Consider the following 24,956-nt stretch of genomic DNA (forward strand, 5'->3'; position numbering starts at 1 on the left):
AGTGTTGATGTACCCATAGTCAGGTACTACCTTTGTCAGCCTAGGAATATCTGCTTCTCCCTTCCATTTATCTGTCTTTAGCCTGTGAGCTCTTGAGGAGAGAGAATATGCCTACTTTTCGGTAGGGAAGAGAACCTAGTCCTTTGTAGACACTACTGGAAAATACTCTTACCAACTAATAATTTTCCCTTATTGCCAATCCTGTCATGGGGACTCCTAAACCTTTGTATTGCACCTATTGTATCTGATAAGACAAAGTCCAGGCCTAATGCTGAAAGGTGTTGCATGCTAAAATCCCTTTTGAAGTCAGCAGGGCAGATTCATTACTGGTGCAAACCAGTGCAATCCCACTGATTTGAATCTGTTTGCTCTTTTTCTGTAAGTCTGAATTTGACTTAATAGGAGCTATAAATTCTTATCTGGACCCACAGCAGGCTATCACTGAGGACATTACTTTGGGAAAAGGGAATTTGTTTGAAATGTATGCTTTTTTTAAAAAAAAATCTTCCAGCTCTTATCTAGTTTTTATACCTATATTAGAGACAAGAAATTCAGTGAGCCATTTGCAACACATACATGCATAGATTCGTGTGTGTGGGGGGGAGGGGGGGGTGTTGGCAGACAACTTATATTATGTTGTAAGCTATGACAAGGCAAATATAGCAACTTCAGTTACAGATTTATAAAAGCACCAGTATACCTTTACATATCCTTGACTCCTGGAACAGGTTCTCTTTGTAAAAGTTGTATTCTACATTTAAAGTTGTATTCTACATTGTATTTTACATTTTTTTTAAAGCGTCACATTTGTTATTCTGTTTGAACCTCAAGTCCAATCGAGTTAGAAGTAATTTCAATATGAGAAATATATGAAACTATTACAAACTTGTTACTATTAATACTTAGAGAACTAGAAAAGTTACTCCTATAAGTTGTGCTGGTGGTGGTGTTTGGGTTTTTTAAAATTTGACTTATAGTAGTAACCCAAGAAAAAGGGCTACAGAAAAACTTTGTTTTAAATGAGGCTCAGTGCAGCCTGTAGGAAGGAATTAATTCTGAGCTGTGAAGTGGTTTTTGTTATCAGTACTGTTACTTTCAATCTTGCTAAAAAGCAAAGTGAGATCTTTAGTGACTCCAGCAGTATCAGAGTCCAACATGACTGTACAAATATATCTTTGTCCTGCTGTATGTACTAGTTAACATCAGAAAAACTTTACTGTGTAAATATTAATATTTAATGAGAAACTTTCAATGTTCTTCATTAAACAGCCTATTCTTACTTCAGATTACAGGTCTCTGATCTCAGTGCAGCTTTTGATAATCTCAAACCATATTTACAACAACTCAAGCAAATGCTGCACGCTTCAAGAAACAGTATCACTATAAACCCTATTCTCTAACATCTTTAGGGGAACACCTTAGGCCTAGTTTACTAGCAAATTAGGTTGATTTAACTACATTCTCAGGGTGTAAAAAATCCACACCCTTAAATGGCATAGTTAAGCCAATTTAAGTCTCTGTGTAGACAGCACTAGGTCAACACAAAAATCCTCTGCCTCTCAGGGAGGTGCATTACCTCTGATGGAAGAACCTCTCCTGTCAGCATAGGTAGTGTCTACACTGAAGCACTACAGCAGTGCAGCTGCGCTGCTGTAACATTTTAAGTGTAGACAAGCCCTTAGTCCCTCCTTACTACATGTTATGGAAAAGAGAAAAATCTCAGAAATGGGAGGGAGCTGGGCTGAAGGAAAGACAGATATTCCCTCTTGTTACTGCTGTGGCGCTTGAGGCAGCAGTAACTCCATACAACCAAAAAGGGGCCATGGGCAAAAGAACAGTCTCTATTGTTTATATTAGAGTAGTTCCTAGAGGTGCCCAATTGAGATCAGGGCCCCACTGTGGTAGGTGCTATATACACACATAGTAAGAGACAGTCACTGCCCTAAAGATCTAAATCGACAAGACAGACAAATGGTGGGAGAGAAGAGTGGCAAAATGACTTGCCTAAGGTCACAAAATAGATAAATGGCAGGGCAAAGAACAGACCTACTGTCTCCCAATTGCTAGTCCAGTACCCTAGTCATTTGACCACTTTGCCTCTCTAGTCTACTGTGATGGAGAACATGCTTTTTAAATACCACAGGAAAATATCTGGTCAATTTAATACTTCTTGAATCAGCATTAACTCTGCCTCTGCACTCTGAATGGTCAGGTGAGTGCAGGAACTGGCTGTCAGCCAATGGCAGCACTGCTGAGAGCTGGCTATCTTACCACTGATGTGGGAAGGAGGTGAGAGGAGCTCAGCAATAAAGTAGGTGGGCTACTTGTGGACTGGAACAACACTCTATTCCCCTTCGCTTTGAGCAACAGAATCCATTCTCTCAATCTCCCTTTCTTTTCTTTTTACTTTATACCTCTCTCGGTAAAGCGTGTGTGTGGTTTTTTTGTTTGGTTGGTTTTTGCATTTTTTTTGTACAAGCAGCATGAAGGAAGTGGGAGCTCGAGGGAATGGCTTTGCAGTGATAAGGATTAGGTTTGAAATATCTAGATTCCTAGAACAACAGCTTCACAAAATTCTTTATCCTTTTGAGCTAGATATCTTTGGCGGGAGCTAAATGGTTAAGTTTCAGAGGAGGCCTGACAAAATGAAGTTGTCTGGGCTGTGCTAGGACATTAATTCTGCATAAAATAGTGGTTTATCATAGTGTCTTTGACTCAAGTCCCTCCACTGTTGTACGGCATGCTGTGCTGTGCACCAGCTGATCTCTTCACCAGTGGGGCAACACTTCAGAGGTGTTGTAGGTGGTTATTTCTATATTGCCTGTAAAACACCATGCACACCTGTGACAAAGAAAATAGGTCACTGTACTGAGGAGCTAACACTCTAAGATGGACACAGAATAGGTTTGCCTTTTAAACCTCTTTTTCTTTGCAGGAGGAGCTTTGGCAAGATAGAGGAGCTGGATCATGATGTGACATGAATTTATAAAATGAGTTATAGCTTTCTCTCCCCACAAACTGAGGGGAAAGGGTATGCTGAGCTGAATGTCTCCCTAAGACCCAGCATCCCTCCAAATGTTTAATTTTGTGCATTTGCAAACTAAATAAAAGGTGTAGGGCTTGAATCACTCCTCTGCACCAGTGGGGAAAGCTACTACGGAGGAGAGAAAGTTATGTTTACAGTCCTCCATTTCCCAGGGGAGTCCTAACTTGTGACTAATGTTCCTAGAGACACTCTGATCATGCCACTTCCCTGTCCAGAGCACCCAGCTTTTCGGGAAGCGCTGGCTGCAGGCCCATTGGAGAAGTGGAGGTTGTGAGCACCTATCACTGTTTGAACACCAGCCCCTCAATCCAGTGCTTGTATAGACAGTGGAATCTGTGTTTGAACTTGGTCCTAAAATGCCAAATTCATCAACAATCCATGATAAAAATCCAGATTCCGCCCCCAAGTAATGTAGGAATGAGCAATGACTTCCCATTTTACTGTGTTTGTTAATCCTGTTAGTGGAAGGCTGTGAGGTCAGGTACGGCAGCTTGAAACATGGCATAATGTATAAAAGGATGGGGGAAAGGAAAGGAGAGGAATTTTAAAAAAATCAGATGTCTCAGCTCCATTCAGGTTTCCATCAGTGGAGATACAGCTGAGAGATACATGGTACTGTTGTGAGAGTGGTTACTTACTAATGGCCTAAAAAAGAGCATCACCATAGTAAACAATTTTGTGTTGTCCCTTACACTCTGTGTGATTGCACCTATGATTTGAGATCCTGCAGGAGGGAAGGTGCTATCCACATGTACAACAGTGGGCTAAATTTTCTGCTGATGTATATGGGTTCAGCTCAATTGAGCTCAAGGGAATTGCACTAGCAGAGAATTTCGACCAGTGTTACTATAGAATAGTAAAATAAATGTTTAGTTTATAGTATTATAAGTTATGTAAATAGAGTTGGGCAATCAGAAGTGGAAGGGGAAAGAACTGGGAATTTGATGGGGAGGAAGATGAGCAGAAAGAGCAGGAGATAAAAAAAAGGATTGAGAACAGGAGAAGGGAGATAAGGAGAGCAAGACTATTGCAAAGGAGAGAGAAAATTAGAGGAAATTGGAGTGAAGAAAGGATGTCTAAAGAAAAAGATACATTTTCTACATTCCAGTTTGTAAGATAGAAAGGAAGATATAAGAAACGAGGACTGAAGGGAATGGGGGATGAATTTATTTTGAAACACATTGCCACTTGGCGAAACAACTCATTGTCACTACTAACTCAAGAGGCTGGCCAGCACTGTCAGTTTACAAAGAACCCAATCTAATGTTATGTGATTAGCTCAGGTGAGCCCCCTGTTCTACACTGTATAGAGAGTTTACTTTGCTGTATGTAATAACCTCTTACTGTATTGTTTTATCTGAACTTTAATGTAATGCCTCTAATACAAGTCAGTCTAAAATTATAGATTACATCAGGGATTGGCAACCTTTGGCACGCAGCCTGCCAGGGGAAGGCCCCTGGTGGGCCGGGCCAGTTTGTTTACCAGCCGCGTCCACAGGTTCAGCCGATCGTGGCTCCCACTGGCCGCGGTTCGCCGTCCCAGGCCAATGGGGGCGACGGGAAGCGGTGGCCAGCACATCCCTCTGCCCATGCCACTCTCCACAGCCCCCATTGGCCTGGGATCAATAGAGTGAGCTTCTTTATCCCATTGTAAGCTTGGTTTTCCAGACCTTGAGTAGTTCTAGTCACACTTTTCTGAGTGCTACCCATTTGTCAACATCTTGTGTCCACAGCAGAATGCAACACCATATTCCAGTAATGGTCTCACTAGTGTCATATACAGTGGTAACAACACCTTCCTACTTCTACTTATTAGTCCTCTTCTTATAAATCCAAGGGCCACATTTACTGTCTTAACCTCTGTATTACACTGTGAGCTCACAGAAATCTAGTGCCCTATATTGATTTTTTTTTCCTGAATAGGGGATGATTTGAGCCAAAATTCACATTGGTTATAACTACATATCTCCATTGGATATTTTAAAATATATAGTAGTCAATCAAAGAACATACCAGTTTTAAACTATAATATATTTTAGACTTTTGTCCAGATGAAAATCCTAGCAACAATGATTACCATACCACCACACTAGTTTTTTTTTTATTTAAAATGTTTGCTTAGACTGATAAATAGATTTAACACATTGAAGGCTTGTGCAGATAATTACATAGGTGCTTTTTTTTTTAAAGCACTATTTGAAAACAACAGATCAGAGAGAATAATTCTACCTTTCTCCTTATAAAAAATGTTAATCTGTGGCTTCATTGTATCATACTCAGCTGTATTAGTTACATAATGATGTTGAACTCTCAGTAAACTGATCTGTGGGTGGCTTAATGAGTCAGATTTCTATCAGGGAAACATTGAATTAAAACATGATTAATGACCATTGCAACATTATCACAAAGATACTGAGACAGTCCTATATTTTTTTCTGTGACTACTGAAATTTAGAAATTTCCTTTTACTGTACAATATATGAATCCACGTAATTAGTTAATACTAGGAGACAAGATTTCCTACAAAGACAAATACTGCTAACATCATTGGGCTGGATGTTACTTTGAATAAAAAATTATTTCCACTTTCCCTATTTTGTCTCAGTTTGCTCCTGCAGAAGCTGAGTCTCTCCTTAGTCCCATAAAGATGAAGTGCTTGTCCATGGGCCTACCATCTCAAGCTGAATGCATTTGTGGTTACTACATTTTGACTTGATGGCTTTTGGGAGTTCAATCTTAGATGAAGATTATTTTTGACTGCCTCTAAGCCAGCAAACTCTTAAATTCAACCATTACCCAGATGTGATCTCATAATCCCTCTCTTTGCTTCCACTGGTACTTCAAAGTTCAATGTTCACCTCATGTGTACACATGCTATGTGAATTATGAAAAACAGTTCAGCCATCAAACCCAATATGCACAGTGTGGTCCAAGATCTAGCCCTAACTAGATCCAATACAAAATTTACTTTTTAAGAAATCACTAGGTAGCAAAGACTTTCTTCAGTTTCCATGTTCCATTCCTTGTTTTGCTAAAACAAGAAATATACAAAATCAAATATGATGTGACAATTTATGTTACATTTTCCTTTCCTTTTGTGCAGACATACTAGTATTTGCAGCTTCATTCAAAAGGCATAAATCCAATTTAGTGTTTGTGTCAACCATATCAGTAACATATCCATAATTGCTACTTACAATTCTGTGTTAAAAAGTGATTTGACAGTCTGCTTGTATTTGCGGTATTGCTCCCATTCAGCTTTGGCATGGTCTGTTACTAACTCTTCTACAGGCACTTGAGGTATGCCTAGCTTCTCAGCAAACTGGTTAGAACCTGTTCCAGTGAGCATCACATAAGGTGTCTAAAAAAAATCAGAGAGAGAAACAGAATAGTAAAAATAACCTTGAGTGCTATCAACCACATGATACATAAAAATATTATTATATTTAAAGTCTCTATTCCTTTAGCACCCAGAGGCCCTAATTAGAATCACAGTCCCATTCTCATAGGCATTCTGAAAACACATTTGAAGAAACAGACCATCGCGCCAAGAGTTTTTGGTCTAATCAAGATACTGTAGGTTTAAAAGATTCTTAGGGTGATGTTTTGCAAGCTGCCTCAGGAATTTGGACTTCCAAGTTCCATTGAAATTAATGGGAATGGTGCATCTAAATTTCTTAGTCATTTGTCTTGGGGCCTACAAGAAAGCAAATTTTAGTCACCCACTTAATTTTCTCTGTGACAATTATACATGATACCAATAATAAAGAAACAATGATTTTGGTCCACTTCTCTTTATTTCTCCCCTTTCTCATTTCAATCTCACTTTCCTCCCATTTCTTTCCTTTACAATTTTTTCTTTGCCTTCATTTTTTTAAATTTTTCTTTCTTCTCTCACTATTTTCTTTCTTCTCTTCCTTAAGTTCAGGGTCAGCATGATGAGTATCATGGTATTAATTACTACACTTCTACCCCGATATAACGCTGTCCTCGGGAGCCAAAAAATCTTACCGCATTATAGGTGAAACCGCTTTATATTGAACTTGCTTTGATCCACTGGAGCGCACAGCCCCACCTCCCCAGAGCGCTGCTTTACCGCGTTATATCCGAATTTGTGTTATATCGGGGTAGAGGTGTACTCTCGTTATTAAATTGTGCTTTACTTGCAGCACTTCTGAGAACAAAAGATACCACATTCCTATTCTGTGGTTGTATACAATGTTTCTCCATAGAGTACAATAGAAAGCAGTTAAAAAACTCTTTTTAAAATATGGAAGGAAATCCTGTTCCCTACTCAATGGCCTTCTGCAGAACTGGTGTTATTCTACTCATTTGCATGGGGTAATGGAGCAGGATGTGGGGACCTTGCACAGAGGGTCCACATTCCAAGTCCACTATAGATCCAATCTCTCTGGTGACTCTCTGCATGTCCTATACATCAGGGACATGAGCAAGAGTACTGGAAAGATACATTGTTACTAATTAGACTGTAGTAATGCCCAGAATGCACTAAGCATTTTCCAAACACAAAGGAAAGATAGACATGGTCCTTGTGGGGCAAGCAGCAGCCACTGCAGTCACAGGGTTACAGTAGTAGCCACAGAGTGACTCTTCTTTTACTCTAACCTGCGGAAAAAGGGAGGATTTGAGCCTGAGGCAGGAGCAGGAAGGATCTGGACCATTATTTGAGTGAGTTAGGTCAGAAGAGACATAAAAAAAGAGTCAAGTTGCAATGTGCTGCAGTGATGACAGTGCAATTGTGATAGCAGTACCTTGGGATTTCCTTAATAAAGCCACAAGTGTTGCAGAATTAGAATTAGTTTAATTAAAATTCCTTTTACTGTAGTTGGAAATACACCTCTACCCCGATATAACGCTGTCCTCGGGAGCCAAAAAATCTTACCGTGTTATAGGTGAAATCGAGTTATATCAAACTTGCTTTGATCCGCCGGAGCACACAGCCCCCCCCCCCCCCCCCCCCCCCCCCGCTGCTTTACCGCATTATGTCCAAATTTGTGTTATATCGGGTCGCGTTATATCGGGGTAGTGGTGTACGAAAGAAGAGCATTGTTCTACAGTATCAGTTTTACTTGTTTCTCAAATCATCCCATGAAAAAATATTTCAACTGAAGAAATACTTTGCAGGCAATGTGCTGGCTTAGATAGGAAAATGAAGTCTGTAAATATTAAAATAAGTAAACAAAAAGTATCAATGTATTGTGTGGATGTAAAACTAAATTTTAGTGAATATAGATGTTCACTTTACTCCAGCGCTAGAGGACAAATCTTATTTAACTTCAAAAGAGGCGAGGTAAAAAAAAATCCTACACTTTGAAAATGCTATATTATTTATCAGTCTAAAGATACTCTTTCTGTCCCGCTTCTGCCCCATATAATAATCCTATAACAATCTAATCACATTTTGTAAAACTCTATTGGAGGAACACTAACATATCCATTATGATAATGCCCCAAATGTCATTCTTAACCCAAATGGATTAGGGATTCGATATGTAGCACCACAGCCCCAGTATGCTAACCAAGGAGCATGACAGAGAAGTGATAAATGACCTCAACCTACCTATTATGCAACACAATCCATAACCTCGGAGTCAAATCTGTGGTTAAACTTGTAACTGTAGTATTATACATGAATTTTCTCAGTCAAACAACTTCCCATGAGAGTATGCATCAGATTTAATACAAGTTGCTGAACTTATTTACCAAATTCCTCAGTCTAATATTTAACTATAATACTTTTGTTGATATAGGTTCGAAGGTACTATGGATTTTTTTATAGTCTGCTTTAAATAATACAAGCTCATATTTCTTGAAACTACCCTTGAACATTCCTTGTACTAAAATAATATGTAAAAATAAAATGCAGTTAGTATTATAAAATACCCCTAATATTCATGTGCAGTACAATGGAAATCCTCTTTTTGTTATTTGGAATTAACTTGAACACAGAAAAAGCAGTGCAAAGTCTGGAATGCTTGTAGGATCTGATTAAAATCCCATTGAAATAAATTGGACTCTTTCAACTGACCAATGACCTTTGAATCAGGCTTATACTGAATCATAGATGATAGAGATGGAAAAGACCTACTAGATCATCCAGTCCATCCCACTGGCAATACAGGATAATACTTATTGTATATTTTCCAGTGTTTTATTCAAGATGCTAAGGCTTCCATTGTCTCAGAGAATACTCTACAGCATCTCACTGGCAGAAATACTTTCCATTATTATTATAAATTTGCATGACTGTAGCACATAGGAAGGAGAATCACTCACAGAATAAAAAGCTAGTCCCTGCCCCAAAGAGTTTACAATTGAAGTACAGGAATAAAAAAAACCCACTATGGTAGGTTATAGGCCCACTTTTTCTTTTTTTGTGCATCCTAACAGTCTTACTGAATTAAACATGACATTTAGTTGCACAAGAAATTCAGGCTCAGGCCCTACAAGAATATTATGGAGTGTTAAACAAATATGTCTAGGAAGCAAAACTATATTAATTTGTAATATGCAAATTGTACTTGTTATGAATTTTTAAAGCTTACATTTTATCAGTATCACAAATAAGCTAATATGCTAAAATCACTAGCATAATTACTTTCATACACTATTATCATCAATAAAAATAATATACTTTGATACTAACACAATTAGAGCAAAGTTCATGAATAAAAAAGTTGGTAATATAATAAATAGAGCTTCTGGGAAATGTTGATATTGCTTTACATGGTTTATAGCTTTGCTATATGTTTCAGGAACTATTTTAATTTCTCTCCTGGGATAGAAGTAGAATGGCAATGAGAAGAGTAACACAACAGTCTTGTTATTCTGGATGTTCATGCTGCACCACCAAGTAGGATCCATTTTAAAGAGACGCTCTATTACTGTTTGAGGAATGTGTATTGCTCTGCAACACAGTGAATTGTGTTAATGCTTCAAGCACAAATTATAACATTTCAGGGAAATTTTATATAGTACTCACATTTTGCAGTACTGGAATGTTTATTTGATGCCACAGGGTTTGTTTTAGCCATGGTTTGATTTTTCAAATGTATACTGATGCTATATTCCAATACAATGCAGCCAATCCCATCTGACATTAATTATTAGGCAGGGAGTTTGTGCCCAGACAATGCAAGGCATATTGGTTTTGCAGGTAAGTGTTTGCAGATGTGCTATATCATGTACTGCCCAGGCAGAATGTGATAGGGTGTCTTCTCTTTGCACATTCCTTTCACTTCCTATCACAGAACAACTAGGGCATATGAAGGGCAGTGAGTGAAGATAATTGGGGTAAAATTTGCATAATTCATAGCCTTGTCATGTTAAATACTCTATAGCAGCTATTTTCCACTAACACCTGCTTCAGTGTAGGAGCATCAGCTCTATGTATCACATGAACAATTAGGGAAGGGACACACTGATTGTACGGGGCTAATGACACAGATGGAGGATGGTAGAACAATACCACAGTTAGCTGTGGAAAGGTACATGGGCACAACCAATCAGGACATATATCCAACAGCAGTCCTAAGAAAGGAACTATTCTGCCAATGAAAAGCTAACTCATTGATAATTTGACAAGCACTATGGCAACATGAGAGAGTGTCAGAAACAGCCTGCTACATTCTAAGCAACAGACCGCTATAAAAGCCACAAAATAAGGGATGAGACACCCCCCACATATTAAGGTTTAATGGCAGCATAACAAAGTGAAATGTGTCCCTATGAAGCTCACAGAAAAGCACAAGAATGGGGCTAACTATACCAGGACTCTCTGCTATACAACATAGCAATAAGCTACAAGAGATTGGTTATTTGTAGGCTCTTTTAATAACCTATTGCTATGGACAGTAATTGTCCAAATCCTTGATCTGTATGGGCTTTTGCTGGTATTACCACAGCTGGGTATTGGCTCTCAGTGGTGCACAGCTAGGATCCAATCCTCAGTGACTCAGAGAAATCCCTTATGTACATAAATAAAAAGAGGAATGTGTATGCGAGAGGAAGATTTTCACTATCTTTTCCCCCATTTCTCTTTTCCTTTAACACAGTGGTTATTGGGATTTCTCCTTTTTAAATATGAGTTTGTCTTTGCATCTGAAGCCTGAAATCCTTCCCCCAACCTGCCTCCCCTGCCAACAAGTTCAACCACTTCCCCCCATTTCCTTTTCTCATTCCCTACTTTGAAGTACTGCCACAAGCTAAACTACTGTTACAGAACAGAAAGAAGAAATGGGTAGTGGAGAGAAAGGGAAAGAGATAGTAGAAACAGCAGGCAGAAGAAACAGGCCTGATGAGATTACAATCTTTGGATACCATTGCAGTTGCAGCCTATAATAGTTTAAAAAGAGGAGAATCCATATAGCCATGAAGTTGGTTTATGCAAGAGTCCCACAGACATGAGCAATGCTTTGTCCTGATAGTGGGACTCAAACATCCTTCATGGTGGTGAAAGGCTAACCTAAGCAATTTACTATTTAGCTCTTTGTATGGTGCATGCACTCCTGCCACCAGGCAGATTCAAAATTGCAGAGGAGGCACAACCAATACTTTGAGCCAGCTTCTATAACAAGTCGGGAGCTCAATACACAGAGTGGCTGATTAGCTCCTTATCCAGTTAATCCACATGAGAACACACATGTGACATCAAGGACAAGTCAAAATAAATTAGGCAGTCAGCCTGAGACAACCAGAAGTGATGCATCATGTATAGAATACCTGAACAAGGAATGCTGTAATGATCAGGGATCCACTCACACTAGTAGCCAGTAAATAGATCAGGTCTGGCTCACATTAACACAATCATTGAGCAATCACCCAAATCAAATATGGACTAAGCCTGAAAGAACATAACAGTTTCAAGTTAGACTCGCACTTAATTTGTGGCATACCATTTATGTGCTGCAGCTAGCTGTCTTTGGTGTACCAGATCATTTATTCTGATGTCACAACAAGGTAATCTTGTACAACAAAGTCCAATTATCATTAGAACTCTGTGATCTGAGAATCCTGGCCACCATAGCAGCATAAGACTGCAGGCAGCTCAGTCCACACATATACACACTGACTCGCTGTCTTTCCCTTTGTGGAGAACTGCAAATCACCTGATGTACATCTCAGATTAAAAAGGCAACCTATATGGCCATGGGAAATCCTCCTCCCTCTGGGGCTCATAGATTTGTATTCATAGAATTCAGGACCAAAAGGGACCATTGAATCCTCAAGTCTGACCTGCTGTATATCACCAGCCATTAAATAACATAGTTTGGCAAAATCATATCTTCCGGAAAGGCATTCAGTCTTGATCTGGAAACATCAAAAGATGGAGAATCCACCACGTCCCTTGGAGGTTGGTTCCAATGATTAATCACCCTCTGTTAAAAATGTGTGCCTAATTTCAAGTTTTTATTTGTTTGGCTTCAGCTTCCAAACATTTGTGGTTGTGCCTTTTTTATACAAGATTAAAGAGCCCTTTAGTACCTGATATATTCTCCTTGCGAAGGTACTTATAAACGGTAATCAGTCTTCTCTTTGATAAACTAAATAGATTAAGATCTTTAAGTCTTTCACTGTAAGGCAAATTCTTCAGCCCTCAATTCATTTTTGTTGCTCTTTTCTGCACCCGCTCCAATTTTATACTTCTCAAAACGTGGATACCAGAACTATATGCAGCATTCCAATCACACCTAGTACTGATCCAGGAGGAACATCACAAGAAACATCCCTATTCAATGATTCCTCAATGATAACTACTTTTTGAGGTCTGTCAACCAGTTCTTATTCCATTTAACGTGCATTATTGATATTGTATAGTGCTATTTTTTTAATCCGAATGCCACTCCTTACAGAAGTCTAAATTGTGATGCATCCAAGTGATCCAAACTACACAGATGACCTGAGCAAGGTAAATGAAAACTTCTGCAAATTAACAAAATGGCTATAGGTATATTAGGAATACAAAGAAAGAGCTGAACATGATGCTCAATGGAGATAATTACTGCTTGGGCTTAAACATAACTATCATATTCCATTTAAGTGCAAGATAGGTTCTCACTGCCTGGCTGTCATGAAAATAAAGTGCATAACCAGCTACACAGGGGAAAAATGGTAAGTGTACAGCTGGTAATAGATACTTGCAAGGCTCTGTAATGTCTTGCAATTACAATGCATGTACTATATTAACACAATGTCCATATGTCTTTGTAAACATTATTTTGGTATTCCACAGGAATTATTCAAAATGAAGAAAAGCAGAAATGTAAAACAGCAATATTTGTGTCTGGGTCATTAATATTGTAAAGCAGCCAAGATGTAGGGTGTTAGCAGCCTATGTGTAATTGATGTAACAGAAAACAAACATCGTATGTTCATGACACTAGAGTCTATGCTTCTTTTCTAAAATGGATACATTCCATGAGGCAGCCCAACAGTTAATTCCAAAGTAGGTAATGACCTAGCAATGTCACTAATGCTTCTAGATGAGGTTGCCACACACCAAACTAAGGACTCAGGGGACATTTATTTATTTATTCATTCATTTCAATTTCAAGATATTTGTACAGTAATCATCATTGTATCATATGGTTTTAGGATATCGCTCTTGATTAACAGGGAATAATCCATGCAAATGCCATGTAAAAAAGAACACAGCCTTCAAATCATGTGAGGAATCTTTACCAATACAGATCAAAAGCCAATACATACAGCAATCTAGTTTTGAATACAGCTCAGAAGACAGCTTTAGCATACTGAACAAATGTTACAGAATGTACTGTGAATAGAAGGGGTCCTGTTGAACTCCAGACAGCTGCTCAACCCAGAGATCAGGTAGCATAAACACCATATGGCTGTCAGCAGAATATGCATAAGGACATTGCAGAAGAGATGCAGAAGAGTTGGTAGCATAATGACTACATCAGTACTACTATTTGAATCCAAAAACCACTGTTTCTCACACAAAAATAGGTAAGCAAAGTATCTGGGCCTTATAATTATGTTCCTTTATTACAATATACATGAGGATACAGTGATGTGAAGTACAAATACATGCCACATGCATTACTTTGCTGTCCTGATGAGCATATGGTGGATCAAGGAATCACGGATGCTAAAGAGTTCCACGTGTATTCATATAACTATCACTATAATCATGGCATTCTTCACACTTCACACTCTAATCAACAATTTTCATCATTGTGAAACCTTGCAAATTGAACATGCCATAAACTATACCTTTAAGGGAAAATGCTTGGAAATGGATACTGGATCCAGAACCCTGCAGATAGTGGAAGGAATTCACATATTTTCATTCTGTGACCACAAAGGAGGCCTAAGCAACATTCTTCTCCTCTGTTATAAAATCTGCAAAATCTTGATTTACTATCCCGAAAAATGAACTGGCTAATCAACCCAGAATAATTTAATTCAGGTCAGAGCCAAGCACCTATTGCTGAGAGAATGTCTCATCCCATTTCATTGGAAAGATCAACCAAATGCCACTCCCAAGAAAACTGGGACGTAACAGCCAGTGATGCTCATATCACCTTCTATGACAGCATTTCACCAGTAACAAAAACTACGGTTTTCAGGCGCACTGAGCTACAACTAGTCCACCTCATGTAAAATGGATATTTGCTTCTCCTAACTGAAGAAAGCCTATAAGGAGCACTTTAGGCACACTATTATTATTTAGTATTATATAGGGCTGTCAAACGATCAAAAAAATTAATTGCGATTAATCATGCGATTAAAAAACTTAATCACAATTAATTGGTCTGTTAAACAATAATACAATATTATTTATTTAAATATTTTTGGATGTTTTCTACATTTTCAAATATATTGAATTCAATTACAACACAGAATACAAAGTGTACAGTGCTCACTTCATATTTATTTTTATTACAAATATTTGAACTGTAAAAACAAAAGAAATAGTATTTTTCAATTCACCTAATACAAGTACTGTAGTGCAATATCTTTATCATGAAAGTTGAACTTACAAATGTAGAATTATGTACAAAAAACCCAGCATTCAAAAATACAACAATGTAAAAGTTTAGCGCCTACAGTCCAATCAGTCCTACTTCTTGTTCAGCCAATTGCTAAGACAAACAAGTTTGTTTACATTTACAGGAGATAATGCTGCTCTATTCTTATTTATAATATCACCACAAAGTGAGAACCGGCATTTGCATGGCACTTTTGTAGCAGGCGTTGTAAGGTATACCTGAGCCAGATGCGTTAAACATTCGTATGCCTCTTCGTGCTTTGGCTATCATTCCAGAGGACATGCCTCCATGCTGATGACACTCATTAAAAAAATTATGTGTTAATTAAATTTGTGACTGAATTCCTTGGGGAAGAATTGTATGTCCCCTGCTCTGTTTTACCCACCTTCTGCCATATATTTCAAGTTATAGCACTCTTGGATGATGACCAAGCACATGTTGTTCATTGTAAGAACACTTTCACTGCATATTTCACAAAAACGCAAAGAAGGTACCAATGTGAGATTTCTAAAGATAGCTACAGCACTTGACCCAAGGTTTAAGAATCAGAAGTGTCTTCCAAAGTCTGAGAGGGAGTTGTGGAGCATGCTTTCAGAAGTCTTAAAAGAGCAACACCCTGATGTGGAAACTACAGAATCTGAACCACCAAAAAAGAAAGTCAACCTTCTGCTGGTGGCATCTAACTCAGATAATGAAAATGAACGTGTGTCAGTCTGCACTGCTTTGGATTGTATCGAGCAGAACCCGTCATTAGCATGGACGCATATCCCCTGGAATGGTGGTCGAAGCATAAAGGGACATATGAATCTTTAGTGCATCTGGCATGCAAATATCTTGGGATGCTGGCTATAACAGTGCCATGAGAATTCCTGTTCTCACTTTCAGGTGACACTGTAAATAAGAAGAGGGCAGCATTATCTCCTGCAAATATAAACAACTTTGTTTGTCTGAGTGATTGGCTGAACAAGAAGTAGGACTGAGTGGACTTGCAGGCTCTAAAATTGTACACTGTTTTATTTTTGAATCCAGGTTTTTGTACATAATTCTACATTTGTAATTTCGACTTCCATGATAAAGAGATTGCACTACAATACTTGTATTAGGTGAATTGAAGAATACTATTTCTTTTTTTTTTACAGTACAAATATTTGTAATAAAAAATAAATATAAAGTGAGCACTGTACACTTTTTATTCTGTGTTGTAATTGAAATCAATATATTTGAAAATGTAGAAAACATCCAAAATATTTAAATAAATGGTATTCTATTATTGTTTAACAGTGTGATTAATCATATGGTTAATCATTATTGACCATCTTTGATTAATTTTTTAAATTTCTTGATAGCCCTAATAATTATTAAACTTTATCTACAGTAATAAAAAAGGTTTAAGGATGAATCCACCTGCTGCACCCACTGAAATGCTATGCAAAAAATCATGTGATACACTCATTTTGGATGCCATATGTAGGTGGATGAAAATCTGTCTTAAATGACACATTGAAAAATACATTGCCAGATGTCGCAATGTTAACTGAAAGAGCATTTCTTCATATTTTAAATTTTGAACTTTACATCTTGACTGAGTTAATATGTAAATATATTTTATTTACTTCACAGAGTTACTTCCATTTCTATGTCAAACTAAATTAGATTTAATTTTTACATATTTTTAGAATACATATCCAAAGTGCCTTTTAATAAAGAATATCATTATGCAGCAATCATTTTCATACCTAGGAATCTGTAATAATGGAACTTCAAGCAACTGTAGTGCCTGTCCCATTTGAAATATTATGGATTGTCCTAATATTGTCAGAAGTACAGTACTTCAAATTAAGGCTTTGTTTTGTTGTGATTGAGATAACAGACTGCGGTGGATTGCTTTCAAGATGTCTGGCAGACATTTGATATGTGAAGTTGCTCTTCTTAATAAAATATATTATAGTTAACTATTGAATATGTTCTTTGATTACATTTAATTTTAACAATAAAAGCTGGAGACCAAAGACACTGACATTGGTCTTTAGTAAATATATTGTGATATGCAATGTCCTTCATTTAGTAATGTGATTGCGTCAACAATCCAGCAAGGTACTTAAGCACATGCCTGATTTTAAGTCTGGGTAGTAGCTGATCACTATTCCTACCTTGGGGTCCTCAAGCACACTCCCCAGCTGTAGAGCCCATCTCTTACACCCTTCTACGGCAGTGCAACCCTGAAATCTAGCTGTCTAGTTCTTGAACCAGTGCATCTGCCCTCCTGAGCCTTTGAGTTGCCTAGACATGTTCTCCCGTAGAAGCTCCGGTTTCCTAGTTATACCCTTCGAAGTTATATCCTTCATAACAAATGGCGCCATTGTCTCCATCAGGGTATATCATAACAAGTGGTGCCATTGTCTCCATCGGGGTATCAAAGTCCATGACAGAAGCTAGCTCCTACAGCTTGAAGAGAAAAGAGCTTGTAGGAAGCAAGCAGCTCGCAACCAAGATACATACATTTGCACTAACTGCCAAAGATCATGTAAATTTCAGATTGGACTATTCAGTCACATAAGACATTGCAAACCATCTACATCATAGGCTGCAATTCCCACCATCTCTCACAGACGAAAGGATGCCAACACATACCCTTCAGAGACAATGTGGTAGTAAATCAGAGAAACACAGGCTTAGCAAAGGAATTTCTTAAATACACACACAAAAATACAGATCAAAGGAAAGTGAACTCTTGAAAGCAATCCACCTCAGTCTGATGTCATCCCCCCACTTTGTGAGTCCCTGGATTTGGTTCAAGTCCTTTATGGAAATTCCCTCCTCTCTCCACTCTTTCCAGAGGGGTCTTCTGTTTCAGGCAATGAGATGGGTCCCTGTGCTTTGAGAACCACAACCTTTTGAGAAAAAAACAGTCACTTCTGGGTGAGGTGGTTATAAAAAACAGTCACTTCTGGGTGAGGTGGTTATATCAGCCATGTTCTTAGACCACATTATTACAGACCCACTTCAGATAGGTTTCTGTGAAGAAAGTCCATTCATAATCAGCAGCCCCTCCAATGTGAAGTAAAGGAGAGTCTTTCATAGTTGATGACTCTCACATTTAGCTCTCTAGGAGGTATCCCTCTATTGGCATGAACACACAGTGTCCAGAATAGACTGTGCTTGTCAGGTTTTGATCGGTTTTTCAACATCCCCAGGATATCTTAACCCATGATGGAGGTTTCAATGCAAAGTGAAGGCAGTAGGGAAGGTTACAATCCAAAAGGCAGTCATAAAAGAAATGCCGTTTACAATTTGACATAGACACCTAACGTCCTGCATAACAGAAGCTGTAGAGTTTTAGCCAGTAATTTATCAATCAAACCCCAAATCTTATTGTATTTGCCCCAGAAGTTAGTAAAGCTCACTAAAAATTTAGCATGTTATTTCTAGTCTGAATTTGTCTAGCTTCATCTTATGGCTATTGGATCTCATTAGGTCCTTATCTGCTACATTAAAGAGCCCTCTGCTGCAATCTTCTCCTTGTGCAGGTACCTATAGACTGCAAACTAACATCTTAACCTTCTCTTTGATAAGATATATAAGAGCTTCTTAAGTCTTTCACTGTAAGACAGGTTTTGCAGACTTGTCATTAATAACATCAGTGTGACTCTCTATGAAAAGGATGTAAAAAATTGGAACGAGGACACCAGATCTGAACACATTATAACAGGAATGATCTCACCAGTGTGATATGTGGAGGTAATACTAACTTCCTACTCCTGCTTGATATTTTCCTTTTTATACATCCAAGGATTGCATTATCCTTCTTACAGGCAGCTTCACACTCGAGCTCGTGTGTACTTGATTATCCACGATGACACCTAAGGCATTTCCAGAGTCACTTTTTTCCAGAATACAGTCCTCCTTCCTATGTGACCTACATTCCTTGTTCCCAGATATGTAAGTTTACATTTGGCTATCTTAAAACAAATGCTTATTTGAGTAAGCTCATCTTACTAAGCTATCCTTTTTGCTCTTTAGAAATTATCTGTCCTTATGATTATTTATTATTCCACCAATCTGTGTCAACTGCAAACTTTATCAGCAATGACTATATTTCAAGACCATAATGGCTCCATATGTTGGGTGCTGAGACAAAGATTTTTTTTAAAAAACTGATGTCCAAAGTTATGTTCCTAACTCCATTTTTAGGCATCCGAATAAACTGGATGATTTTCAAAAATGCTGAGCTCCCCACAGGTCATTGACTCCCAACAGTTTACTTCAATGGAGCTGCTGGGTGCTTTCGAAAATCAGGTGCTATTTAGGTGCTTAAATGTGGACTTAGGAACCTAACTGAAGGCATCTATTTTTATATATATATATATATATATATATATATATATATATATCTTGACCTAAGGGCAGAGCTGACAAGAGGAGGGAGATGGGGGACAATTACTGGGGACCTGAGCTCAGGAGCCCCCTCGCCAAATGCCTGTAACTGGAATGAAATGGGATGAAATGGGAGGGGATGGGGCCCCAGAAAACATGATGTACTGGGGCCCCAAATTTATCTCGACAGCCCTGCTTGAGGGTCCTCACTCAGTTAGGCCATACTTCTTTCAAATACATAAATAGCAGATTTTTACATTGCAACGTCTTCAGGGAAGAGACTGTCTAGTACTATGCATTTGCACAGGGCCTAGCACAACATGGCTTGATCTTGGTTGGGCTTTCTAGCTGGTTCATTAATAAAAAATTATAAATAATAATAATAATGTTGAAATCAATTTGTTAAAAGGAAGTTTAAAGCTGTTCTTCCGAAGTGTTCCACCAATTTCAAAAATACTGGAACTGACTCTTCCACTTACAACAGCTTTACTCCAGTATAAAGTCAAAGACTTCCAAAAAAGTTAGGTTTGATTAATACAGGACTAAGTGAGATTAGAATAAGTCACTTGATTAATAAGCGACTAAGTGAGAGTAGAATAAAGCCCACTGTGTGAATAATGGCAATCAATGTTTTAACAAATCTGTCAGTATCATCACATAATATCATTGTCTTTAATATTCATGCAGAAGAGTGCCTCACCAGATGGCACACCCCCTTGTGGTTGGGCATTGTGCAACAAAGTCTTTTCCTCTGGTGCCCCTTGCTGACAGCTGCTTTGGCCCCATAGTGGTTTGTTTCTTCTTGTGGCTTGGCCCTCTAGCCAGGGCACTTCTAGTCCCCCCCACCCACTGCCCCACTTCTGGGATAACACAGATCCACCAAGCAATAATCCAACAACCTTACGACAGGTCTTTGGCCTCACTATGGATTCAGTGGTCCTTACACACCTTTATGAGGAGACTTTCATGCTATCTTCCTTAGAGGCTTGAAGGGGATCCAATCATTCTCTCAACTCTGGGTTCCAGTCCAGGGACCCTGCAGCAAACAGCTAAGGACTGCTTCCTCGGATAACTTGCTGCCTCCCTAGTAGAGCCCTGTGTGGGTAGAAAATGTATATCCTCAGATGCGGATATCCATGGATATAAAGCAGATGTCTGTGGAGCTACCAGGATCTGCAGCAGCAAAAGCAGCAGTGTGTCAGGCCGCCGCTCACAGGAGTCAGCACCCAACCCGGACACCTCCTATGGCATGGCTGAACCACCCCCAGCCCTGTCCTCTAGGGTGGGCACCAGGCTCACTGGCAGCTGTCCTTGGTCACGCAAGGGTGTGCAAGCGGTTTGCATGCTCCCAGACAGCACAGGAGATGCACCTCCTCTTTTTCCTGGCCCCTAGTTAATTCTTTCTCTGTTGAGAATTAGACTCTACCCTAGGCAGATCACTTTTGTTAATTATTTTAATAACGGTCTGTAAATATTGGTAATTATGTTGAAATTCTGGCAGTATATGATTGAGTTTCCTAGTGGAGAAAACAACTCCAGCAATGAACAGGTTTAAGATGAGGTGTAATAAATATACATTTAATTCTTAAGCTATATCTGGGTATTAATGTTAATAGCATTATAGAAGGTTATAAGAATGGTAAACACTAGTGGTGTATGTAGGCAATCATTGCAATAGGGAATTCATAGCATCTATTGTCTTAGAGACAGAAAATTTATGACCTAATGATTTCCACAGGCACTACTCCGGTTTATAAAGTTTGGGTTATCCGGTCAGGTAACTGAAACCATAAGGAGTGGCCCAACGTAGGTGACAAAACACAAAGACCAGCTACCAAATTCTGAATACTCACCACAAATAATTCACAAAAATACATATGAAAAAATACAACTGTAAAAGTTATTCATCTAAGAACTACACACAACGGAAACAATCATGAAAATCATGTTTGGTTCACAGAAAACTCATGAATGTAAAAGGGCTAAATCTGACAGACTGCTCACAACGAATAATCTGACCAGTTCTAATAGTAACTGTTAACATTACCATATCTCGGGAAACAGTTATTGTCCCCTTCCTAACATTTTACACAATGTATTGTATAAAAACTTAAGTATGTTAATTCACCATTTAATTCCAAGTTCTGTAGGCTATTATCAAAAACAAAAACAAACAAACCAAAAAACCCAATCAACCAAACACCTAACAGTGTCCAGATTTCTCCTGTAGGGACGTACGTCTGGAGGACACACTATACTGTAATATAAAACTACTATTGGTTCCTTTCAGGATCTCAGCAACTGAGTGAGTCCCACACTGCAGGCCCTGCAGGAAATTGTACTTTCCACTGAAAGGTTGGTCTATCCATCCATCCATCTAGTATTCTACACAGGCAGTACAGCATCTGAGACTAAGATATGAAGCATTATAATAGAAAAGATTAAAATACCAGTTCCCAGAAATGTTTCATATTAAAAAGATTCTGATATCTTATGATCATACACTATAGCAAGGTGCAGGTTGCATTAGATCAGTAATTTAACAAAGCACTAAAAATTCAACGACAGAGCAGTTACTTTCTGACCGTTACTCTCAATTATGTCTCTAACGATCTATTTAAATGACAGCTACTAATGTGTCATTTAAAACTAACACCTTAGCCAGTGTTTCTCAATTATTCTAGAGATTAATGTTTCCCATGGCTACAACCAATAAGGAAAAAATATTCTCAGATACCTTATTAGAAGAGTTGAAAGAACAATCAGATTGAAGAATTCTGAAGACAAAAGCATGGTGTTTCTTTATTATGTCAATAAAATATTCAATGTCTCTAGTCTTTCAGTACTTGTACATTTAAAACAATTACAAGAAAAATAACTGCAACTAAGATACCAACACACAGGTATCCCACACTAGTACTGATCTTGTCTTTGAAATAAAGCACTGGAGTTATATACTGTCTCACTATATACAGTCTCAGTGTTACTTAACATCTTCATTAATGACCTGGATGTAGGAATAGAGAGCATACTGATCAAATACGACACAAAGCTAGAGGGGGCTGGGGTTCAAAACACTTTGGGGGATAGAGCTAAAATTCAAAGGGATCTTGATAAATTGGAGAACTGGGCTATAGACAATAAACTGAAATTCAATAAAGACAAAAGAAAAACCAAATGCACAAATACAGAATGGCCAACAGGATACCTGGCTTGGCAGCAGTATTGCTGAGAAGGATCTTGGTGTTGTGGTGGATTGCAACCTCAACATTTGTTAGCAATGTGATGCTGTTGCAAAATAAGCAAATGCAATTTTGAGTTGCATTAACAGAGGCATAACATGCGAGTCATGGGTGGTGACCGTATCGATCTAGAGCTGAATAGAGCGATAGAAAAGATGTAGAGAAACCAGAAAGGATCCAGAGGCAAGTGACAAAGATGATCAAAGGGATGGAATGCAAGCCCTATGAGCAAAGGCTGAAAGAACTGAGTATGTTTAGTTTGGAAAAGAGGAGATTAAAGGGGGTGGGGACATTATAGTGGTCTTCAAATAATTGAAAGACTGTCATAAAAAAGATGGAGAAAAAATGTTCTCTCTTGCCACAGAGGGCAGGACAAGAGGCAATGGGTTCAAACTACAGCAAAGCAGATTTAGGAAGTTTTTCCTGAGATTTAATCTAACTGTTAAGAACAGTAGGACAATGGAACAAACAGCCTAGGGAAGTCGTGGAAGCTCCTTCACTTGAGGTTTTCAAAAAGAGCTGGATAATCATCTGCCTGCATCTTTGCAGTGGGTTAGACTAGATAACCCTTGCACTCCCTTCTAATCCTATGTTTTACGATAATAAATGAACAGTTACATCCATAATTATCATTAACTCCGATGGCAAGTAGGTATGTAAAAATCCCGTATATGGTACATCAAGACAAGAATATACTGCCAACAGCCAAAAACTGTCCCATATTTATCTAGTTCAATGGTTATATGAAATCACAAACATAAGAGTTTGTCATTCATCTCATTCTAAATTGCAACCTAAATCTGAAAATGGGCCTTTTACTTGTTGAAAACAGATTGATGAGCTTGACTTTCACTGATTGTGTCAAAAAGATTGCTTCAGTCTATCTATATACACAGAAATCTGTAACATATGTATTCGAGCTTTGATCTACAGTAAAACAAACTATTATCTTTAGTCCTCTCACTTTAAAACTGATAGAGGATAAATAAATTATATGGTTTCTATACAGTAAATAGAAGCTGATGTCAGATTGTCGTGGTTTTGTGAATAGTCGGACAAATAAATGAAATGATCTATTAAGTTTATTTCTGTATTTAACAAAAGTAAAACACAGAGCTTATAGTAGATTTTATGTTTTGTCAGAAAAAAAGAGCTCTTTTCATTCTGGAGGTAGTTTATTATATGACAAATGTACAAGATAGTGTACTTTTTATGTTCTGGATATATACAATGCCATAAAGTCTAAAAAATACAGTTTGTGTTTTCTTCATCATCCTAATAGCCTTTTTGTATGTTTGTCATTTACTAAACTATAATAAAAATTATGTTTTAAGCCCCTGATCCAGCAATTGACTGTTCCACAAGGGCTGGGTGCTGGGGGTTGTGGTGACGCCACCCAGTTGCTAGAGTCTGCCTGCTAGTTACTTACAATACTGGCACTTACATTTGTGTCTGTATTAAATGGATAGCTATAATCTTCTTTAAATGGTATAATTCAGTGTAATAAAAATATAACAGAGAATCTGAAACCTAAACATATGCAAATATTACTCATGGGGGCTGGAGGATGTGGATGTGGCATTTCACATTAAAATAAATGATATCAAAACCTTAGTTGCAGCAGACTTGTGTTACAACTAAAAGGTATATAGCCCCCAATACAACTGAACAAAATATTGCATGAGAAAGCCTCAAGTAATTAAAAGCCCCACATTGTTAAATGATTAAGAGCATGGTGCGATCTCTAAAGGTCTGGTCCAGCAGAAAATACCCATGGCCTTCCAGGTCAAGCAAACCAAAACAAGCAGATGCTGTCTATGCAGGAAGTCAACATGCTAGGGATGGCCATTTGGAAGGCACAAAAATTTATTAAAAACCCAGACGGCATGCCAGGGAGTTACAAAGCAGCTGGAAGAAGGAATGTGAGAAAAGAGGTATAAGGAGAGATGCTGATCTCACTGACACTCATGGCAGTTTTGCCAGTAGTATCAGGCCCTCTATCAGAGTTAATTCTGAAAAATAGCCTCAAATTTCACAGCATGTTAAATTTATGTCCTGATTTTGGAATGCTTATTCATGCTGCTAAGAGCCCCATTGACTTTACTGGGCCATCATGGCAGGCCTGTAGGGCCAAGATCTTAGATTGTATAGCAGGACAAATACAATTACATTTATGGAAATTTTTACCAAAATATTTTTGGTGTTAGACTTCTGATTTTTCAAACCTGAAAATGAAGATTTTACCCCCACACACAGGAC

At 38.2% G+C, this 24,956-nt stretch overlaps 1 protein-coding gene across 1 annotated transcript in view; it reads right to left on the reverse strand.

Annotated features, from left to right (window-relative positions):
• LOC112106622 (isoaspartyl peptidase/L-asparaginase-like) overlaps positions 1 to 24,956 on the reverse strand; it is a 245,381-nt gene that overhangs the window by 120,048 nt on the left and 100,377 nt on the right. Inside the window, exon 4 of the mRNA XM_024199984.2 lies at positions 6,244 to 6,407. Coding sequence (XP_024055752.2) covers positions 6,244 to 6,407 — 164 coding nt within the window. The remainder of the gene's footprint in view (positions 1 to 6,243; positions 6,408 to 24,956) is intronic.

This window comes from Terrapene carolina, unplaced genomic scaffold, assembly GCF_002925995.2.
Source record: "Terrapene carolina triunguis isolate 2854851 unplaced genomic scaffold, T_m_triunguis-2.0 Scaffold42, whole genome shotgun sequence".
In the NCBI taxonomy this organism is placed as follows: Eukaryota; Metazoa; Chordata; order Testudines; family Emydidae; genus Terrapene; species Terrapene triunguis.